The sequence below is a fragment of the Protopterus annectens genome, chromosome 4.part1 (assembly GCF_019279795.1).
Source record: "Protopterus annectens isolate FY-2018-M chromosome 4.part1, PAN1.0, whole genome shotgun sequence".
Classification (NCBI taxonomy): domain Eukaryota; kingdom Metazoa; phylum Chordata; order Ceratodontiformes; family Protopteridae; genus Protopterus; species Protopterus annectens.
In genome coordinates this window covers 108387104-108405826 of record NC_056734.1, presented here as the reverse complement: position 1 = coordinate 108405826, position 18723 = coordinate 108387104, and the positions used below count along the sequence as shown (strand labels likewise).

At 37.3% G+C, this 18723-nt stretch overlaps 1 protein-coding gene across 2 annotated transcripts in view; it reads right to left on the bottom strand.

Moving 5' to 3' along the window:
• Positions 1-18723, bottom strand: part of KLHL6 (kelch like family member 6) — a 438836-nt gene that overhangs the window by 148567 nt on the left and 271546 nt on the right. For both annotated transcript variants that reach the window (XM_044070012.1, XM_044070013.1), the window contains exon 4: positions 8111-8348. In XM_044070012.1, coding sequence (XP_043925947.1) covers positions 8111-8348 — 238 coding nt within the window. The remainder of the gene's footprint in view (positions 1-8110; positions 8349-18723) is intronic.

The following is an 18723-nucleotide window of genomic DNA, read 5'->3' as shown; positions in this document are numbered from 1 at the left end:
TGGGTTTTCTTCCTACTATGTTATATACATTGTCATCAGTTTCTAATATATTCCAGTTCTTCTCAATTATGTCCCTAATTTTACCTACTTCAGTGGCATATTGTATACCACACGCTCTTCTAAACTCCTGGGTAACTATGTCTGAAGAATTACTATTTGCCATGTTATTTCCCAGTATAGGTCTGTATTTTTTTCCCCATTCCTGAGTGACATAGTTCACTACGTCCACTATCATCCCTTTCGGGTAACCTCTTTCTTTAAACATCTTAGCTATAATAAGATAGCTAAGATGTTTAAAGAAAGAGGTTACCCGAAAGGGATGATAGTGGACGTAGTGAACTATGTCACTCAGGAATGGGGAAAAAAATACAAACCTATACTGGGAAATAACATGGCAAATAGTAATTCTTCAGACATAGTTACCCAGGAGTTTAGAAGAGCGTGTGTTATACAATATGCCACTGAAGTAGGTAAAATTAGGGACATAATTGAGAAGAACTGGAATATATTAGAAACTGATGACAATGTATATAACATAGTAGGAAGAAAACCCACATTTGTGTACAGAAATGGACTTAACCTAAAATCCAGGTTAAATAGGATGTATGGCATTACCAAAGTGAGCATGGCACAACCAAATGTGGTAGATGCAATCAGTGTAGGTTTATTACAGGGAAAACAAGTATAATTCTGGACAATATTCACAAGACTAATATCACCTTTTGTAATGGGAATTGTAGAACAAGAAATGTTATATATTTAGCCAAGTGTAAAACATGTCCAAGTTATTATGTAGGAATGACCACACGGTGTTTGAAAATAGAATTTATGAGCACTGTTATAAGATAAGAAAACAAGATGGAAATAATGCATTATGGAGACATTGTGAAGCTCATAATGAATGTAAGATGTTTGAGTTTGGTATACTAGAACACATACTAGAGAATCCAAGGAGGGAACACAAAGAAAAACTAATGGAAAAGGAGACACGCTATAAATAAAATTGAATGCATCAGAAAGCCCAGGGCTTAATGATACCATATCTATAAAACCCATGTTGGACAAAAAGTAAAGTGTTATCTAGGATATTTCTCTTATTAAGGTGTTGATGACAACATAAAAACACAAAAATGTGATGTTAAAGCAGCTATTCACTCTGAAGCTTTTTTAATATATTTTATACAGTTTTTAGCTTTATGAGGTTTTAATAGTCAATAATTTTATAATGTAATGTACATATGACATGTGAATATGAATGTATGTTCAAAACAATACAGACATACACAAGGATTTAAAAAAATAAGTTACTAGAGGGAAGGAACAGTTCTGAGGGAATCTAGCACTGTGCACTTTAAACAGCTTTACATGGTTAGTCATTAATTGTTTTTAACTAATTAATGTGATGATGCTATTGGAGAAAGGAGACTATATAATATGTAATTAAGCACTTTCAAATGGTTCTGAGGAAATCTACAGGAGTAGATGAAAGCGCTCAACCAGTTTGTGAAGCTATTTTGTTTTAACAGTTCGTATTAAAGAAGGAATTTTATCATTCAACGCTAAAGTGTGCCAGTGCATCTTTATTTTACTGGGACTGTTACAGCTCGTGAGGGGCTGCATTTGTTTTATATTGTTGGACAGGCCAGTGAATTTGATTCAGTTAACTGTGTATGTATATGAGCCTTAACTATGTAGGTCTAAAATATCCCTTCAAATCAGATAATCCTAATTCAAATTGTTCAAATTGTTGGAAGCATCAGCTTATTCCATATGACCCTTGCTCTTGTCCCCCCTTCCAGAGAAAATCCTTCATCTCTTTATTAATTACTGTCCACTACTTCTCTGATGCACTCTGCATTTTTAATATTATTCAACACTCTTCTTTTTTATGTGCAGCTGTGGGCCATTAAGGTTCCATAATAATCTAGATAGCACAGTCATAATGATAAGATTTTATTATTCCTACCTATTATACATGACAGTTTTTTTAAATATCTGTTTGTAGCTTTTGTGTTACAAGCACCCACTAAGGTTTGGGAGGTTGATCTTTTATACAGATGCTACTTGTCATCTACATTAGAACCTATGTCACATTTTACAAGACTTTTTGTTTTAATGAAAACCTGCAAGCAACCCCCAAACACCCCCATAATCTATTAACTTTAAAACAAACATACAAAACTATGCATATCTTCGAATAATGAAGTTTAACCCTCCTGATAGGAGCAATTGCCCCAAGTTGATAGCTGCACAGACAGGCATAACCTAACCTTAAATTATGATTATCCTTTCAAAGATGTATGTTACAGCCTGTGCTCCTATTTATAGTAATTGCTGTCTGTTCTTGTCTTATCTTTATTCCCCTCCCAGATGTGAAAAACGGTTTATATGTTTTCAGAAAATATTAACTTTTAGCCTTAAAAAAGTGCTCTGGCTTTTATTGCACGTTGTCTCCATGGAAACCTAAGAATAAAATGTACATCTGCCTCAGCTGCAGATTTCTCATACTGAACATTTATTTGCTAAAGGAAAACTTTCCATTCACTTTCTCTAATTTACTTGCTTACACAGAAAGCTTGTTATTAGATTAGGTCAAGGGCCATAATCCAGCCATTCACCTATGCAGAAGTAAGAGAAAACATATCAACTCTACATATATTACAATCTGTGCACTTTTACACCCCATCCCCACCTCAACAACCCATGATTATAGCATAGTTACCTAAAGCTGATTTTGTCCAGCCTTTCCACTCTTTTTACTTTGTAATACATGCATTTTTTAAAACTAGAAAAGAAGGAAAAAAATAGGCACTTGCTTAAGTTAATATTTTATCACATACAGAAATAACTAAAAATGCTCTACTATAAAGCATGACACTTATATGATGAAATGTTTTATACAAATATTATTAAGAACATTTTACAGTTACTTTTTCCCTTTCCCTTAATGTCATTCCAAACATTAATGACATAAAGTGAGGTATACACTTTTCAGTGACCCACAAGTTTAACGAAGTCCACAAAAGTCTAATCTTTCCACTTTTTCTTCAAAGCTGTATTTCAAAAATGTGATTGATGCTTGGTAATCTCAGATTTACTCACTAATTTCAGTGTTGCTAATATTCTTCTTGTTCATCTCTATCTCCCAAGCCCAGACTCTGGTTCATTTCCAAGGAACTACCGTTTTTTCTTGTCAACATCTGTGCTTTTTTCTTTCAAACATTTTTCTTTGGAACATTGGAAAAGTTTGCTCTAACAAAGTATCTCTATGAGCTTTATTATCAGAAGAATGAGAAGCAGAGTCCTCTAATGTTTGTTGGCTCACTTTTTGTTGGACAAATTTTATATTTCCTCCCTAGCCTGTTCTGCATCAAACAGTACTTTGATCCTCCAAGAAACATATTCTGAAGACTGCTGGATACAATAGTTTGAATCTCACACCTGCCTCTCAACATTTTCTGATTGCTGGGATAAATTTGCTTCTCTTTTGCCTTGTGTACAGTGAATGATAATTTTCCACAAACACACTACTGTCTCTAATTTTTAATACTTTGCCTTTCTGCAACAAATTTGTCAGGATCAACTCTTTTTCCTGGTATAATTGCATCTTTACTAATACAGGTCTTGGCTTTTTTGTGGCCAGGTTTGGAGCATATACTCAATGTGCCCTTTCAGTTAACAAATCCTGCTGTGGAATACCAGTCCAGTTAGTTGCTTATTTTTGTTTTCATAAAATTAGTCTGTTCCTTCCGGTTTCTGTGGTACAGCAGAAAATCTCAGGTTTTCCCTGTCCTCTAACTCTCCCATTTTTTGATACAGCTGTTCTTGAACAGTCTGTTATTCAGCAAGCCTTTTCTTCAGTTTATCCTCTGATTTTTGAAGTTTTATCACTTCATCTGGATAGATGTTTAAAGCTTTTTCCATTTTCCAGCCTTTTGGTATTTGAGTTGATATACTCCTTCAATATTTCATTTATTTTAATCATCTCTGAGCACATTTGATATATGGTTTCCTCTAGATTACTGGAAGCCATCTTTTGTACCAAAGGTGAAGACCTAACTGCTTTTTGCTGAATGGCTACAGAATCATTCCCAGGCAGTGTTTTCTCTTCACCTTTTCTAGATGATTTTCTTTCAGGCTCTTTAAGTTTCTCCTTTGCTGGCATCCTGATGAGGGAGGTACTGCAGCTTGGAAATGGTCATGAAAGGAGTAGAACAGCCTCTAAATACTTTATCTTTGACCCATCTGTTTCATGTGATGACCTACCATGTAGATTGGTCCTTGAGCCATTTTCTGAATCATCTCATGAGGTGATTCAGGCAGAGAAGTCTGCATTACTGGAAATGGGACTGGCACAGACTTTAAGTCCAAGAATGTGGTTGTTAATCCTTAGGGACTAAAGTTGAAAAGTTTGATCCCAGCCTCAAGCCTGATGCGTCAATACCAACTCTCAATATCAAGACCGTTATTAGCATCACAGCTGAGGTCCATTGAAATATAGATTCTGGGGAAGGAGTACTTGGCTTCAAGAGAGGCAGGACCAAAGATGGTTTTGGCTGATTGATCCCTGTTGTCAAAGGAAGCACCATGCCTGAAGGAACAGTGGTTGGAAATATCAGTGGAGATGGCAAAGTTGACATCAGAAACATTGAAATCATGAATATCAACCCCAAGAGGGTCATTGAAATTTTAATGTTAGCCAAATGCCTCAAAGGAAATGGAGCTTGGATCAACCCCAGTGAGAAAAGATCTGGACCCATATAAGAAGATATAATTAAAGAAAATGCTCTTGAGTCCCCACTGTTACTGTGGAGAGACACACCTGGGACCTCATCTGCTGTGCACATACTTTAGTAGTCCATCTGGACTGACAGACCTGCAGGACCTCACAGGTGGCGGTATAAAGTACAGGACCAGATAAAGGTGGGTAAAATACTTTCAGCAATGGGGGGGGGGGGTTTCCTTCAAGTAATCTACCCCTTCAACATGTCTGGATTTAGGAGGAGCAGGTTTTACCAGACACATCCTGCACAAAACCAGATTTAGTTTAACACAAACCTCAGAAAACTTTAACTTTTTAACAACATTTGAAGAATACTTCTCTACAGCTAATGTCTTAACTTGTTCAGGAGAATGAACCTTGGAGGTGGAAGGAGAAATCAAGAATATGGACTCAGCAGTTAGGGGTAGTCCAGAATTTTTCTAACTCCAAACAGTTTTCTTTCTAATTTAAGGTAGAGTGTTTAAAGTTGGAGCAAATGTAGCACTCCTTAGAAAAACTCTCCTTCCTGTACACTTCACATACTTTGTTTATTCTTGGGGAGTTTCACCCCACATCTACTTCTTTTCCATCCTAAACATTTAATACAAACTAAACTAAAGCATAAATCCTTTCCTAAAATAAATCACAGTACTGTACACAACTAAACTTTGAGCACAAAACTTTGTGTAGATCAGAAACATTGGCTTTCAAATCAGAAGACAGAGAATACAACTTCTGCCATAAATAACTGAAAAATCAGCAATAGCTTAGGGTTGTCTCATGATGTCTCTGACTTTAACCAGCAAAAGAACTCTGAAAGTTGGTCCTAAGACCCTTGGTATCATAGGTAAGGAGGAAGAAGGATTTGAAGACATAATAAATGCTCCTCTACCTCTCAGTCACAAAGACACCAAAAACACCAAGAAACAGCTTCAATACAGGGACCACAAACACCAAAAGATGTAAGTCAGCAACAGCTTTATTCTGGTACCTCGGCCTTTTGCCTTCTGGGAATAATTAATCTTACTACATACTTTCCATACCTGGTGCTTCTAACTGACCAATAATAAGCCACCAAATCTTATAGATGGTGGGAATTTTTCAAAGGGAATTAAATAGGTTAGAATGTAGGATGATTATAAATTATAGAACAGTTTCTTAGGGAGGATGAATTTTGATAGTAATATAAATCTATAAAATAAATAGTTTTCTCACTCATCTAAATTTGATAAAATTATGAGTAAAAAATTATAAAATAATTTGAAATAATTTATATACAAAAAAATAAAACAAAATTGAATTATGGGAGTTTATTAAACTTTATATAGTTATAATAAAGGTTTTGTATGCAAATATGTGTATATATACTGTGTGTTTTTTATGAAATCATGTTTAAACTCTAGTCCATGGTTATTTTTGTTACTATCATTTTAAATGTTTAAAACATTTAATTGGTGGCATATTATTGGTAAGGAGGAAGAAGCTAAGGTAGCCTGGGAAAGTTTTAGGTGCTAGGATGACTAACTGCTGATGATCTTAGTCCTCTTGGCGATGAAAATGAAACTCTCAACAACAGCTCTCATCTTTTCTTTGTTCTACAAGTATCATAACCTCAGAACAAAGCACAGCACCTTACACAAAGCAAGCATAGATGCACTAATGTGCTGAGACATAAATACAATTTAAACTTTGTGATATTTTAACATCTGACAGAAAAGCTATTGATCGTGGTATTTTAACATCTGACAGCATAGCTACCAATCATCAGTAGTGCTCCCCTTGTAAGTAGTGTGTAAGACATTGAGAACAATAATAATTCCTGTAATCTGGAATTGCAGTTCATTTTTCAACTACTCTGTTTTCTTTCTAAGGAATCTTTAATCTTTATCAAATTGAGTAAAGTGGTTTGTTTATAGGCTGCAGCATTCAACAGTATGTTTATATTTGGTTTGATAAAGGATTTAAGTAGTTGTACAGTGACTGTCCCTCCTTGGCAGGTTGAAGGTCCACATATAAGAATATCCACAATGAGATGGACTGATACAATAACTACAGTAGTGGACTACCCTTCACCAGTGATTACTCACTTTATTAAAAATGGAAGACAATCTAGGACAGCTATCCCACAGAGTTACTGCAAGATGATGTCAACTCAAGAACACATAATGACAACAACGAAAATGACTTCTTGTGATTTATTGATCTCATCTTTGAGTACAAAGTATGTTATTAAATAAGCCTATCTGGCTTTGATGCATTCCACTGATCAAATTTTAATTTATTTTTCATAATGATATCCGGATTGTATACTTCATTGTCTTCATTCAGTGTTTCCCCATTCATTTTGTAACTAAAACGTATTATCTTGTTCCTGACTTTGATAGTACTACATTTTGGGGCAGTGTGAGTGAACTCTTGTAATAGCACCAGTTACTAATGTTGTTTAAAGTAAGATGAGTACAATTGTATTCTAAGTAGAAATAGACATATTACTTTGTCTGCACCTGCTGTCATATTTTGCTCATGACAATTTTCTACCTGTAGTTATATCTGAGAAAAATAGACCCAACAATAGTGGTACCAGCAGTAGGCTTAAATAGTAATCTACTACAATATTCTACCTGTAGTTATAGCTGAGAAAAATAGACCTGGCAAAAGTGGTACCAGCAGTAGACGTAAATAGTAATTTACTATTCTTGTTTTTTTTTTTATTTATTCTCGTCACCTAGGTATTTATCCATTTTGAGTTGAATGAATTTATCAATTATGCATTTATAGGTGGTACTGTCAAATGATTTTGCAAGATCTAAGCAGCTAGCATATCTGGTCAATTCCACATCTAGTTTCATTGCAATTTCTTCAACAAAGTCCATTCTCTTCCCTTAACAAACAGTATTGGTCCAACTCTGTTAATGTAAGGTTACCAGCTTCTTTTAGGATAAGCTCAGTTATAACCTACTCTCTCTTTTTAAGTCTGCAGGCATCTACAAATAAAAAGATTTGAACATATATTTAAAAATGAATAAAGCAATTTTATGACCACAGTGATGTGTATCACGGAAGTTTGTTTTTGACATAACATCAATTTTAGAATATCAAATGCACTCAGTCTGTACACCTTGCTTCAGTTAAGGAATGCATTTATTTAACAAAGCAGAGCACACATATCATACATTATTGCTTGTAATGGCTCTCTTTAATGATACACCATTTCATGACATCATTTAGAGCTGTAACTGCATTGCATGCTGGATAAATTCTATGTTCTGCTATGGAAACCAAACTATGTCCTACTGGAGTTTTCTCTAAAGGAATTAATAATCTCTATTAGTTACTGAAAGCCCTTACCAGATATATAGAGTTCATTTCGAAATGTGATACAGGCAAATTCCACCCACTTCCTGTTTTCACTTTCTGTTTCTTGTTCTGTTATTGGCAGCTTTGCAACCTCTAAACGACTGCGTCGCAATGGATCCAGACATGTTACCTCAGATACAAATTTTTCGTCTTTGGTACAGCCACCTATTATCATGAACACTTCTGACTGGAACTCATGCATTCTGGGCTTTGTCCTTTCAGATACAATCTACAAAGACAAAAAAAAAAACTGTGTTATCCTGTTAAATTGCAATGGAAAGAGGTATCAGTGTGTTTTATGTCTACACCTGCTATTCCTTCCACAACTTTATAAGATCATATCTACAGAAAGAGCCAGTCTATGCTATTGTACATTACTGTGTAGTGTATTGATGCTACAGAGGTGATGTATGTGAATGAAAAGGACCACAGCAACAGATAAAAGGGTCATACAAAAATGCGACATGAGCAACAACAACAAGCCAAACCAGATCCTCCACTGTGTAGTACTCTAAACTTCCTTGACTAAAGGCCCAAAGATATATGCAAATGACCCCTTAAGTACATACAAGTGTTCCAGCTACATGGCTTCTGAATGCACATGGTGTTTTTACCTTTTTACCTGTCTTTACTGACTGCGGTGGTGGTCCTGCGGTAGTGTTGTCGCCTCACAGTAAGACATTGTCCTGTTCGATTCTCAGCTAAAGCGTCTTCTGTGTGGAGACATGCGTGAATGGGCGTACCTTCATTGAAGGTTGTGCGTCACGTCAGAGCTGGCAACTTGGTATGTAAAAATCTACTGCCAATCATTAGCGGACCGGAGTTCCGCTGTGGCGACCCCTAACCGGGAAAAGCCGAAAGACACAACAACCTGTCTTCATTGATAAACTCAGATGAATAAAGCCATACCCCACTAGCTGTAGACGTGACGTGAATAAAAAGACTCATTCTTTACCTATGATTAATCCAGGTTGGCATTCTGTTTATATTGTTTTCCTGTTAATAGGTCCTATTTGTCTTATATCCATACATACCCACATATGAAAATACATGCACACATGGATCTATTTCAGATGATCAAAATTTTAAAACTTCGAATTTCATATGGCTGAGACCATATGATTGAAGTTTCAAAACTTCGAACACCCGAAAGAAAAACAAAAACAAAACAAAAAAAATTCCTAAATGTTTTTACAGGGGACAAGCCTTCTGCTCCCCCCATACCCCCTGCTATTTAAATATACCAACTCCAAGATCACACTACAGCAAGAAAAAGGGAAAATTTCCCGTTCCACGCTGTATGGAGATCTCCGTTCAGAATGTGTGAAGTTTTAAAACTTTGATCATATGGTCTCGGCCATATGAAATTCAAAGTTTTAAAACTTCGATCATCTGAAGGGAACCCACACACATATATACTGCTGGCATACCTCTCAACCTCTTAGCACAAAAAACCTGGACAAATGCTTACATAATGGGGGGACAAAGTCCCAAAAATAGGGACAGATTTTAAATATTGCTTTTATAAGCTTAGAAGGTTGCTAGAATAACAGAATTTGTCTTAGAATGCATTTTTCTAAAGGATATGAAGTCTGAAACACAAATGTATAACATTATATAGTGATGTCATTCCTCAGATCATCTCAGTAATTTCCCAGAAAATCACAAATTTTATGAGGAACAGACCAAAAATCTGAGTCAAAAATCTGGACATTCTGTGAAAATCTGGACAGTTGAGAGTTATGACTGCTGACAGATGTTGCAGTTAGCTCCATGCAGATGCCATTTTCCCTATATGTTGCAGTTAGCTCCCTGCAGATGTCATTCTCCCTATATGTTGCAGTTAGCTCCCTGCAGATGCCATTCTCCCTATACGTTGCAGTTAGCTCCCTGCAGATGCCATTCTCACTATACGTTGCAGTTAGCTCCATGCAGATGCCATTCTCCCTATATGTTGCAGTTATCTCCCTGCAGATGCCATTCTCCCTATATGTTGCAGTTAGCTCCCTTGCAGATGCCATTCTCCCTATATGTTGCAGTTAGCTCCCTGCAGATGTCATTCTCCCTATATGTTGCAGTTAGCTCCCTGCAGATGCCATTCTCCCTATACATTGCAGTTAGCTCCCTGCAGATGCCATTCTCCCTATACGTTGCAGTTAGTTCCCTGCAGATGCCATTCTCCCTGTACGTTGCAGTTAGCTCCCTGCAGATGCCATTCTCCCTATATGTTGCAGTTAGCTCCATGCAGATGCTATTCTCCCTATACTTTTCCTTCTATCCCATCTGTCCCCTAGCCCTCTTGAATGCATAATTGGATTTGCTATATACTGCTCATTCTTTGAAATCATAACGACTGTCCAGCTTTCACAAAGATTTTTTTGATAGCCAGAATAAAGCTATTCTTTTTTAGTTGTAAATTATGATTTCTGCCTTTGCCTGTACATGTCTTAGTGACCCTTTCAAAAATCCCATTAACAGCCTTCTGTTCCACATCATACCCCTTGTGCCCATGTTGTATGTACATAATGTACATAATATTGGCTCAGGCTATCCAATCTGTTCTTATGCAGCTTTCCTTCTAGTCTTGTGACTAATATGGTGGCACAACTATGTTTCCTCTGTATTAGCTTAGTGTCCCCTTTTCTCCCAGACTGAAGACACTCCTCAAAATATGGTCTTACTTTTGCCTTTCATTTTGATGGCAGTAATGCCCTACCCCTGGAGTCTGACCCACTTGTTATGCAGCCTGACATTCTATTTGTGATAACAGCCGCTCCTTCACTATGTTTCTGGTGAGTCACTGACAAAGTAATAATTGCCCCTCTGTCATTTTCCTGCTCTTTTATAGCTACTAGTTTCCAACCTGCCAATACTAGCTTAGACAATACTTGTTCTGGTGTGGGCACAAAACATTACAATTCTCTACATTTTGAAACATTTCCCAGTCTCATGGGATTTTATTATCTGTAAAAGTGATATTTAAACTGATTGTAATAATAGTAAATATCTGTACCAAAAATATTTGGCTCCACTGCAGAAACTTTGTTTAAAGATCCTACATGCACTCAGTTGAGCTCATACTGCTTTCCTTGTTGAAGTCAAGGAGCAGACAGACATTACTTCTTCAGTATATGTTCTGTTTGTCACCATCTGCTGATGTATGTATGACCTGTTGGTGTTATCATCTCAACATTCTTAGAGCTGTTTTTCTTACTACAGAGACTCACCTTGACTGTCATTCAAGAAGGATGAATAAGGATTGGTTATACATTCCTGAGCACAGTATCTGCCAGGAACAGAATATGGAACATTGCTGATGCTATATGGCACACTTGTTGGATTCATTCTAGACTCTTTCTTCATTATCTCTCTAGCTGACAGCTACATTGAAAATCTGCATGCATGAGAATAACGTATACCTATTGCAACAATGATTAAGCCATCCCAACTTTGTTCTCACCTCTGACTTTAACATAAGCAGCAGAAAGAGAGCTAAGCATCTAGGCCCTTTTTCTCAGAGGTTTCATAGTCAGTTTCCCTAACTTTCTGGGTGAACTTAAAAAAAAAAAAAATCCATATTTAGACTGGAGTTGATGACAACCCAGGTGATTGTTTGCTATCTGAATGATCATGCTGGTCGGCAAGTATTATTTCTAATAGTTCGTAGTTCATAGAGTTGTACTAGGCTAACTGCCCTTGCGAGCCATTTTAAGCTTAGCCAATTATCCTTTGCGAGACTCAAATCCTGCACCTTGTGTTTGTAAGGCAAACACCTTAACCATTAAGCCACCCTGCCATAGTTGACTGATGATAGTTGAGATGTGTGCTGAATAAACAGTATGGCCGTAAATATAACAATTTACAGGCTGGTGGGAGGTTGGCATAATGGTTAAGGTGTTTACCTTGCATATACAAGGTGCAGGGTTTAATTCTCACATGGCATAATTGGCTAGGCTTAAAATAGCTCACAAGGGCAGTTAGCCTAGCACTAATCTATGAATCTATAATTAGCATCCTCCTCTTCCATTTACATACGACACCGAATATGTGCATCAAACCCTGCCCTACAAACAAATAGACCCAGATCCAGCATTCACCAGGGTCTGGCTTAATTCCTACAGTAACAGATGCTGCTTTTGAGTTCTGGTGCTAGCGCAGAGTGATATCACATTATTTTCCTGAAGTAATATTGAATATATTGCCAGAAAAATATGGATTCTCTTGGAAATGCAGTGAGTAAGAACGTTTATAGTTCCATGATTATCACTTCTAATATTTAAAAGGTTTCTGGTGACACTGATCTGAAAACAGTTCTTATCTGTAACTACAATGACCCATGTTCAAGTAACAGACAGGGTGTCAGAATGCTGGAATGGGTGGCTTAGCAGCCTGTATATACTAAGATGAGAGGGAAAAAAAAAACAAAACAAACAAACTTGCATTGTGAGTCTCAGGCCTGGTGCCCAGCTGTCATAACTTGGAATGTATAGGGTGTATAGACAATGAGCAAGAGGTGCCGTTCCCAAAGTCATTGAGTGGGAGGATAAAAAATATTTAGAAAAGCTTAACAATGGCTAGAGAGTTAAGAAGCAAAATACCTTCTCAGGTTTTGTTGACAAGGACCCACAGAAGTGCTGAAAACTTCAGAAAGTTACTAGAGAGATGGAAGTAGCACACATTCCTGATGAAATACTTCTATTCCTTCTAGAAAGAGAATAGTTATCATTCACTCCTGTTCTACTGCCTAAATAACAGGAATCAGTAATGTTGTGACAGTGTTGGTGGAAATGTGTAGTCTGTCTGTATCTATCAGAAACAACTTTCCTATATAGTACAGTTATTCCTGTTGAAACTAAAGTGATAATGTCTGAAGAAAACCTCTGATAAAGAGCAGCAGTGTCAAACACTGCAGACTCCGTGGTTCTGTCAGCTGCAAAAAGACAATTTTGCACTGTTAGATTCACTATGGTTAGAAAATATGCATGTGTGGAAAGTGGTTATGGCTGAGGAGTAATTAGTAGGTAATCATAAACGTTTGAGAATATTGGGTGGAAACACTGCCACTGCTTGTAGGCATGACTTCCAGGTGATCATAAAACAGCTGTTCAAGCTAAATCTTGGAAATGGTAGTACCTGTGGATTAAAGGTGATGAATTTTAGAGGTATCAGCAAGTGAGATGTGAGTACTGGTTTAAATAGGCGTGTAATCAGAAAGAGGAGGTATCTATATTTGTAAGGAAGCCCTCTAACTCTTGGATAAAAATAGCCACAAATGGGTAATGACCAAGTTGTGCTAAGAATGACAGTAGCACACATGGAATGATAACTAATGAATGTGACCGTGGCTGTCTGTGAAAAATGTTAATTCACTTTTTGAAATTGCTTGCATATGTCCCATACCTCCATCAGTTCTTTTGTTTTTTTTTTGATGCAGAGGGCTAAGGCCATGAGCTATAGTTCCTCTAGTACAGAGTTTGATTCCCTCATCCCTCATTTGCCTTCTCCATGACACTGAGCAAGTCACTTAACCAGACATCGATTATCATAATAATAATAATAATAATAATAATTCTTATTATTATCGTGTTAGCTAGGTAGATCCCCTAGGCACAAGTTCGTCTTTATGGGAGATCTACCTGAGATCACTGTCTCTATCTGGTGGAGTGGCATGCACAGGGGTTCACAGTATACAAGTGAAGACTGAAGAACTCAACCCAGGATAAAGCCCATCAGCAGCTCACAGTTTTATTCCTGTATGCTGTACTGTATTGCTTTTGTTTTCTTATGAAACTATAGATTGCAGACTACTCACCAATGTAATTGTGAAACTATCACTGATAACATATTTCTAGAAAATGAAAAATGATTTAGAATCTCGGACTATGCTTATATTTTTGGGAGATGGTAGATGTCATGGTGGGGGTGGGAAGGAATCAGCATCTTTCATAAAAAAATATTAAAATATAGATCACTGTGTGTGCTTGCAAAATTGCTTGGTTATTACAAGAATGAAATGTCACTAATATCTGTAGAACATCATGTTTTATAGGTAGGATGTTGCTTCAGTGGTTAGTACTGTTACTTCATTGTTCTAGATTTTTTGTTTAGTCCTGACCTCTGGCTGTTGTCTATATAGTGGTGGCATGTTTTCATTGTATCTGCATAGGTTTCTTTTTGATATTTTGTTTTTTATCCAAAAGGCATGTGGGTTGACTGTATTCTCTATTTTACCCATACATATAGCCTTTATCTTTGTTTATGTGGCCCAGATTATGACTGAAAGAGTCTGCAAGTTTCAACTCACGTACCTGGTTAATAAATGGTCACTCCGAATAAAATGCACATTTAAGATTATATTCAGCATAACTTCAGGAGAATAAACTACAGATTAAGACAGTGAAATGCAAATCTAAACTTTGTTATTAACCGGTTTATGTGATTAGTTAATTAGCCTATGCAGTCTGCTTTTGTGATGTGGAAGGACACCAGATTATATGAAGAACGTGACAATTCTACCTAGACAGCATCCCGAGGCAAGGCCTGAACTCTGCATCCTGTGGCTAAAAAGCAGCACAATGTTTCATAAACAAATGAGGCTGGCCTAAATCCAGCTGACACCTTCTGCTTATGGTATAATTATAAGTAAGGCTTATAATTATGTAGTACTTCTACATTATGCCAGGAAGGAAGGAAATTATGGTGAAAAATAAGTTATCCTGGCCATATCTTCTACATGTAAAATGTCTAAGAATTATGTGAAACACTGAACCATTGTGGTGTGGCAGGGTAATCGACAAAAGTAAAATTCTGATTCACCAGATCCTTTCATTTCCTTTAGCTTCTTCTGATGATATTGGTTTTGGAGATGCTTCTCTTCCTCCAAGCAGCAAAAAGGAACTACTCTTATCTGAATGTCATCCTACATAGAGTCAGTAAGAAATTATTTTTTGTTTGTAAAATACTCTGTGAAAAAGACCTGCAAAGAAATAAAGAAACATAGATTTTTTTATTTCAGATAAGCAAGATATTGGATACCAAGAACTTCTCTTTTCTTTCATTCTACCTTTTATAAGAATTGTCTTATGTTTGCCCTATGCATTCTTGAAGACTCTTACTGTGCTCCACTGCAGTACTTCTCGAGGCAGGATTTTCCTATCACCCCTGAGAAACATATTTCTTGTCTTACACCTCATTTTTTTAAAGGCAGTACAATGTTAGCCTGGTTACTTTGTTGTGCACAAAAAACATCACTGGATGGCCAATAATTTTCAGAACATAATTATGCAGATATGAAGGTCAGTACAGGAGGACTGTACCTTGAAAAATAGACAAAGTATCAAGGTCAGCTTTGACAAGTGTGAGATTTTTTTTTTTTTGAAGGTAGGATTTTCCTGTCTGTATCATCTCCCAGCCTTGCTAACCACTTCTCAATGTCCATTACCTAATCTACCAGCTACCTCATACCTCCTGGAGTATTCCTGATAGAGCTGGAGCTGACATAAATCTTAAGGAAGTTCTAGGGGGTCTCAGTTGTCCACATCTGTCAGGGGGGAGTGCTTTATGATGTACACCTGTTATTTTCCACCATCCTATGGGCCTTGTGGTAATGCCCTGGGGTTGAGCATGCAATGGGGATGTGTGGTGCATCTTCCCACCCCCACAGCAGCTCAGCCATGTCCTCCATCCTAGCCTCTCTTTGGATCACACCTCCCAGTTATGATGTCTGCAATGTCCACCAGGGATCTTCACAGGAGAAGGCCATGGAACTGCACTCCCATCAGGGATAGCGACATCCATCCCTACCTGCTGCTCTGTCAGTCACCAGTGTCACTAATCAAAACCGGGTTGGCTGGACGTTAGTCAGGGCTTTATCCCTCTATATCAATGGAGTGGCCAAGTGGGAGTGTTAAAGAAGTTAGGACTCCATGTAGTTGTGATGCTAAGGACAGCTAATAGTTGTTGCTGCCACATAATGGGTTGGGGACAGTGTGTAAGAAAGATGAAAAAAGGAGGATGTGCAGTAAAGGAAGAATAAAAGTAGACAGGGGGGGGGGGGCTAGAGACAGATGTCAGAATTGTGAACATATTCTTAATCCTCTGCAAGGCTTACAATGGCCAGAAATGGATTTTGAGTCTGGGGTAGCTATGAAAAAGTATTTTGACACTAGTGTTAGCACTAGAGATGTTTGCCATGTTATAATAGTCTAGATGTTCTGAATGGGCACTCTACATTTTAGCTTTTCAGGATTTCAGGACTACAAACCAGGATGGCTATAGCAAAAGACCTTTATTTCTTGTATTTATTTATTGTTAGCCAGTTAAGTGCACTGATGCTTACAGACTTTTTTTTTCAGGTATGACCAGTGTCGTAAGGCCAAAGACTATAAGGCAGACTGCATTTTGATTCAAACTGCTTTCAAGAGACAAACTGACGGTGGCCACTTTAACATTCAATAAGCCTAGCAGTGAAGGAATATGCCAAGTCTTGCAGTAGTGCTTAAATAAAGTGCTAGTATGTTCATTTGTCATGCTGGTGCCAAGACACAAGCATGCCAGGAGAAGAGTTTTGGATTACTGGAATTGAGAAGAAACAAAACTGTGTTAAGACTGCATGCTATATGTGGTGCAAGTAGAAAGGAAAAACTAAAAATGACATTTCACCTTAGAGTATACAGAAATAAAGAAAGTTACTTTGCTCATTTTATACTTTTGCATTGATTTCTGAAGGAACACCCCCCCCCCCCCCCACACACACACACACACTGTCTAACATTTTACCTTTAACTTTCAGTATTCTAAAAACCTTTTTTTTTTGTTTCACTGAACTGAACTGGAATGAATGTGGGGTCAGTGGTTGTACTGGGAATATGAAGAGTAAGAATGACATACAGAATATTACACAATGGAAGCTAAATGGTCATAATTTTATTCCAAGGTGTAGGGCAGATTACAAAGACCTTAAAACACAAGTGGACAAACTAATTTCTCCAAAAGTACATTTTTTAAAAAAAAAAAGGAAATGATACTAAAGATTAAAAACATAAAACATTAATTTAAGGAAGGTGAAAATTCCCCTATATGTTCTACTACCCCAGAGTCGTCATAAATGGGAAAATGTCTAATTTTCCTGAGCTGCTGCAAATATTCAGTCTCTGCGCGCTTCACAGAACTGCTGCTTTCTGCAGTTTACAATTGTCTGTGAACATTTCTTCCTGGAAAAAAGTGCATTCAGTAAACTGTGTGACAAACATGGAGTCTTGAATATGGACCTAAGTAATGGTAAGGGATCACCTGATCTGTACTACTAACATTTTTGTGGTAGAGCTAAAATATTTACAGGATCATAGATATTTACTAGGCATGCAGTCAAGGAGACCATTGAGGAGCCTAGCCTAATTTTTCTAATTGCCCCAGGGCAATGTATTGTTAAGTGACTTGCTCAGAGTCATACTGTAGGCAAATGGAGACTGAGGGAATCAAACCACAGACTATAGGAAGAAGCTAGTTAACAATGCCTAGCCTTAATTTTCTGTGCTAGCTACTGGTTTATTGGATTCAGATAGCATTTTGTACAACATGGTGGCTCAGTGGTGAAGATCACTGTCTCACAGCTGCAAGGGCCATGGGATAGGATGGTCGATCCCTATCTTGAGTAGTGTGGCAGTCAGTAACATTTGACATGTACCTTCCAGGTAACATTGTTTTCATTTCTCACAGTACTTTCAAACTTGTAGTACTAAATTCTGTAGAACTCTTGATATCCATTAGGGGCATTACAGTCAGCAACTGTTGTCAGATTCTCCTCTTGGGTAGATAAAAGAGCAGGCCAGAACCTATGTTATCGTGTTCCTGATCGGCTCTTCTTGTGATTCAGGTCCATTTCCAAATGTGGATCGCCAGAAGTGTACACAGATCATTAGCCTTTGAGAAGGCTGAATATATAAAGAGATGGAGATAATCTCAGAAACAGCTCATTGGGTGCTGTCAAATTCCACTTAAATGAACCTGTTCAGCAATAGCAAGTAGGTGAGTGTAGCACATCTTTCTACAATTTAGTGATTGTCATGGACAGTAATGCCATTTTGTAGCATAAAGAAGTAATTGTTATTGTCTTCAGTTACTTTCTTTTTAGTGAGATTTTAAAGCTCTTTGAAAGTTTGATGGTACTACTGTGTTTTATGTTTTAACTGTGTGCACTAGGCTTTATCACTACTTCTCATTCAGTTCTTTGGTTGAATGTTTAAGCCAAAGAATGGGTTACTTTATCTTCTTACTGGAGCCATTTTGTTTTGAATGCTATGAAATGATTGGTTAAACTGTAGTATTGCCTCATTAAGTGGACGATATCTAAGATAATTCCATTTACATGATTTTAAGGCCACTACAAAAGTATTTTTCACAAATGTGTTGTGTTCTGTACATTGTTAAACTGGTCATGTTTTGAGCTGGATAAGAGATGCACCATGGCATAGTTTAGGAGGTAATCACGAATGGTATTGGGGAATGTTTCATCATCATCATCATCAGCCCCCTTTTCCCATTTTTTCTACATGGGGTCAGGGTATTGTGTTAACTGTCACTAACTCTCTCGATTCAGTGCCACA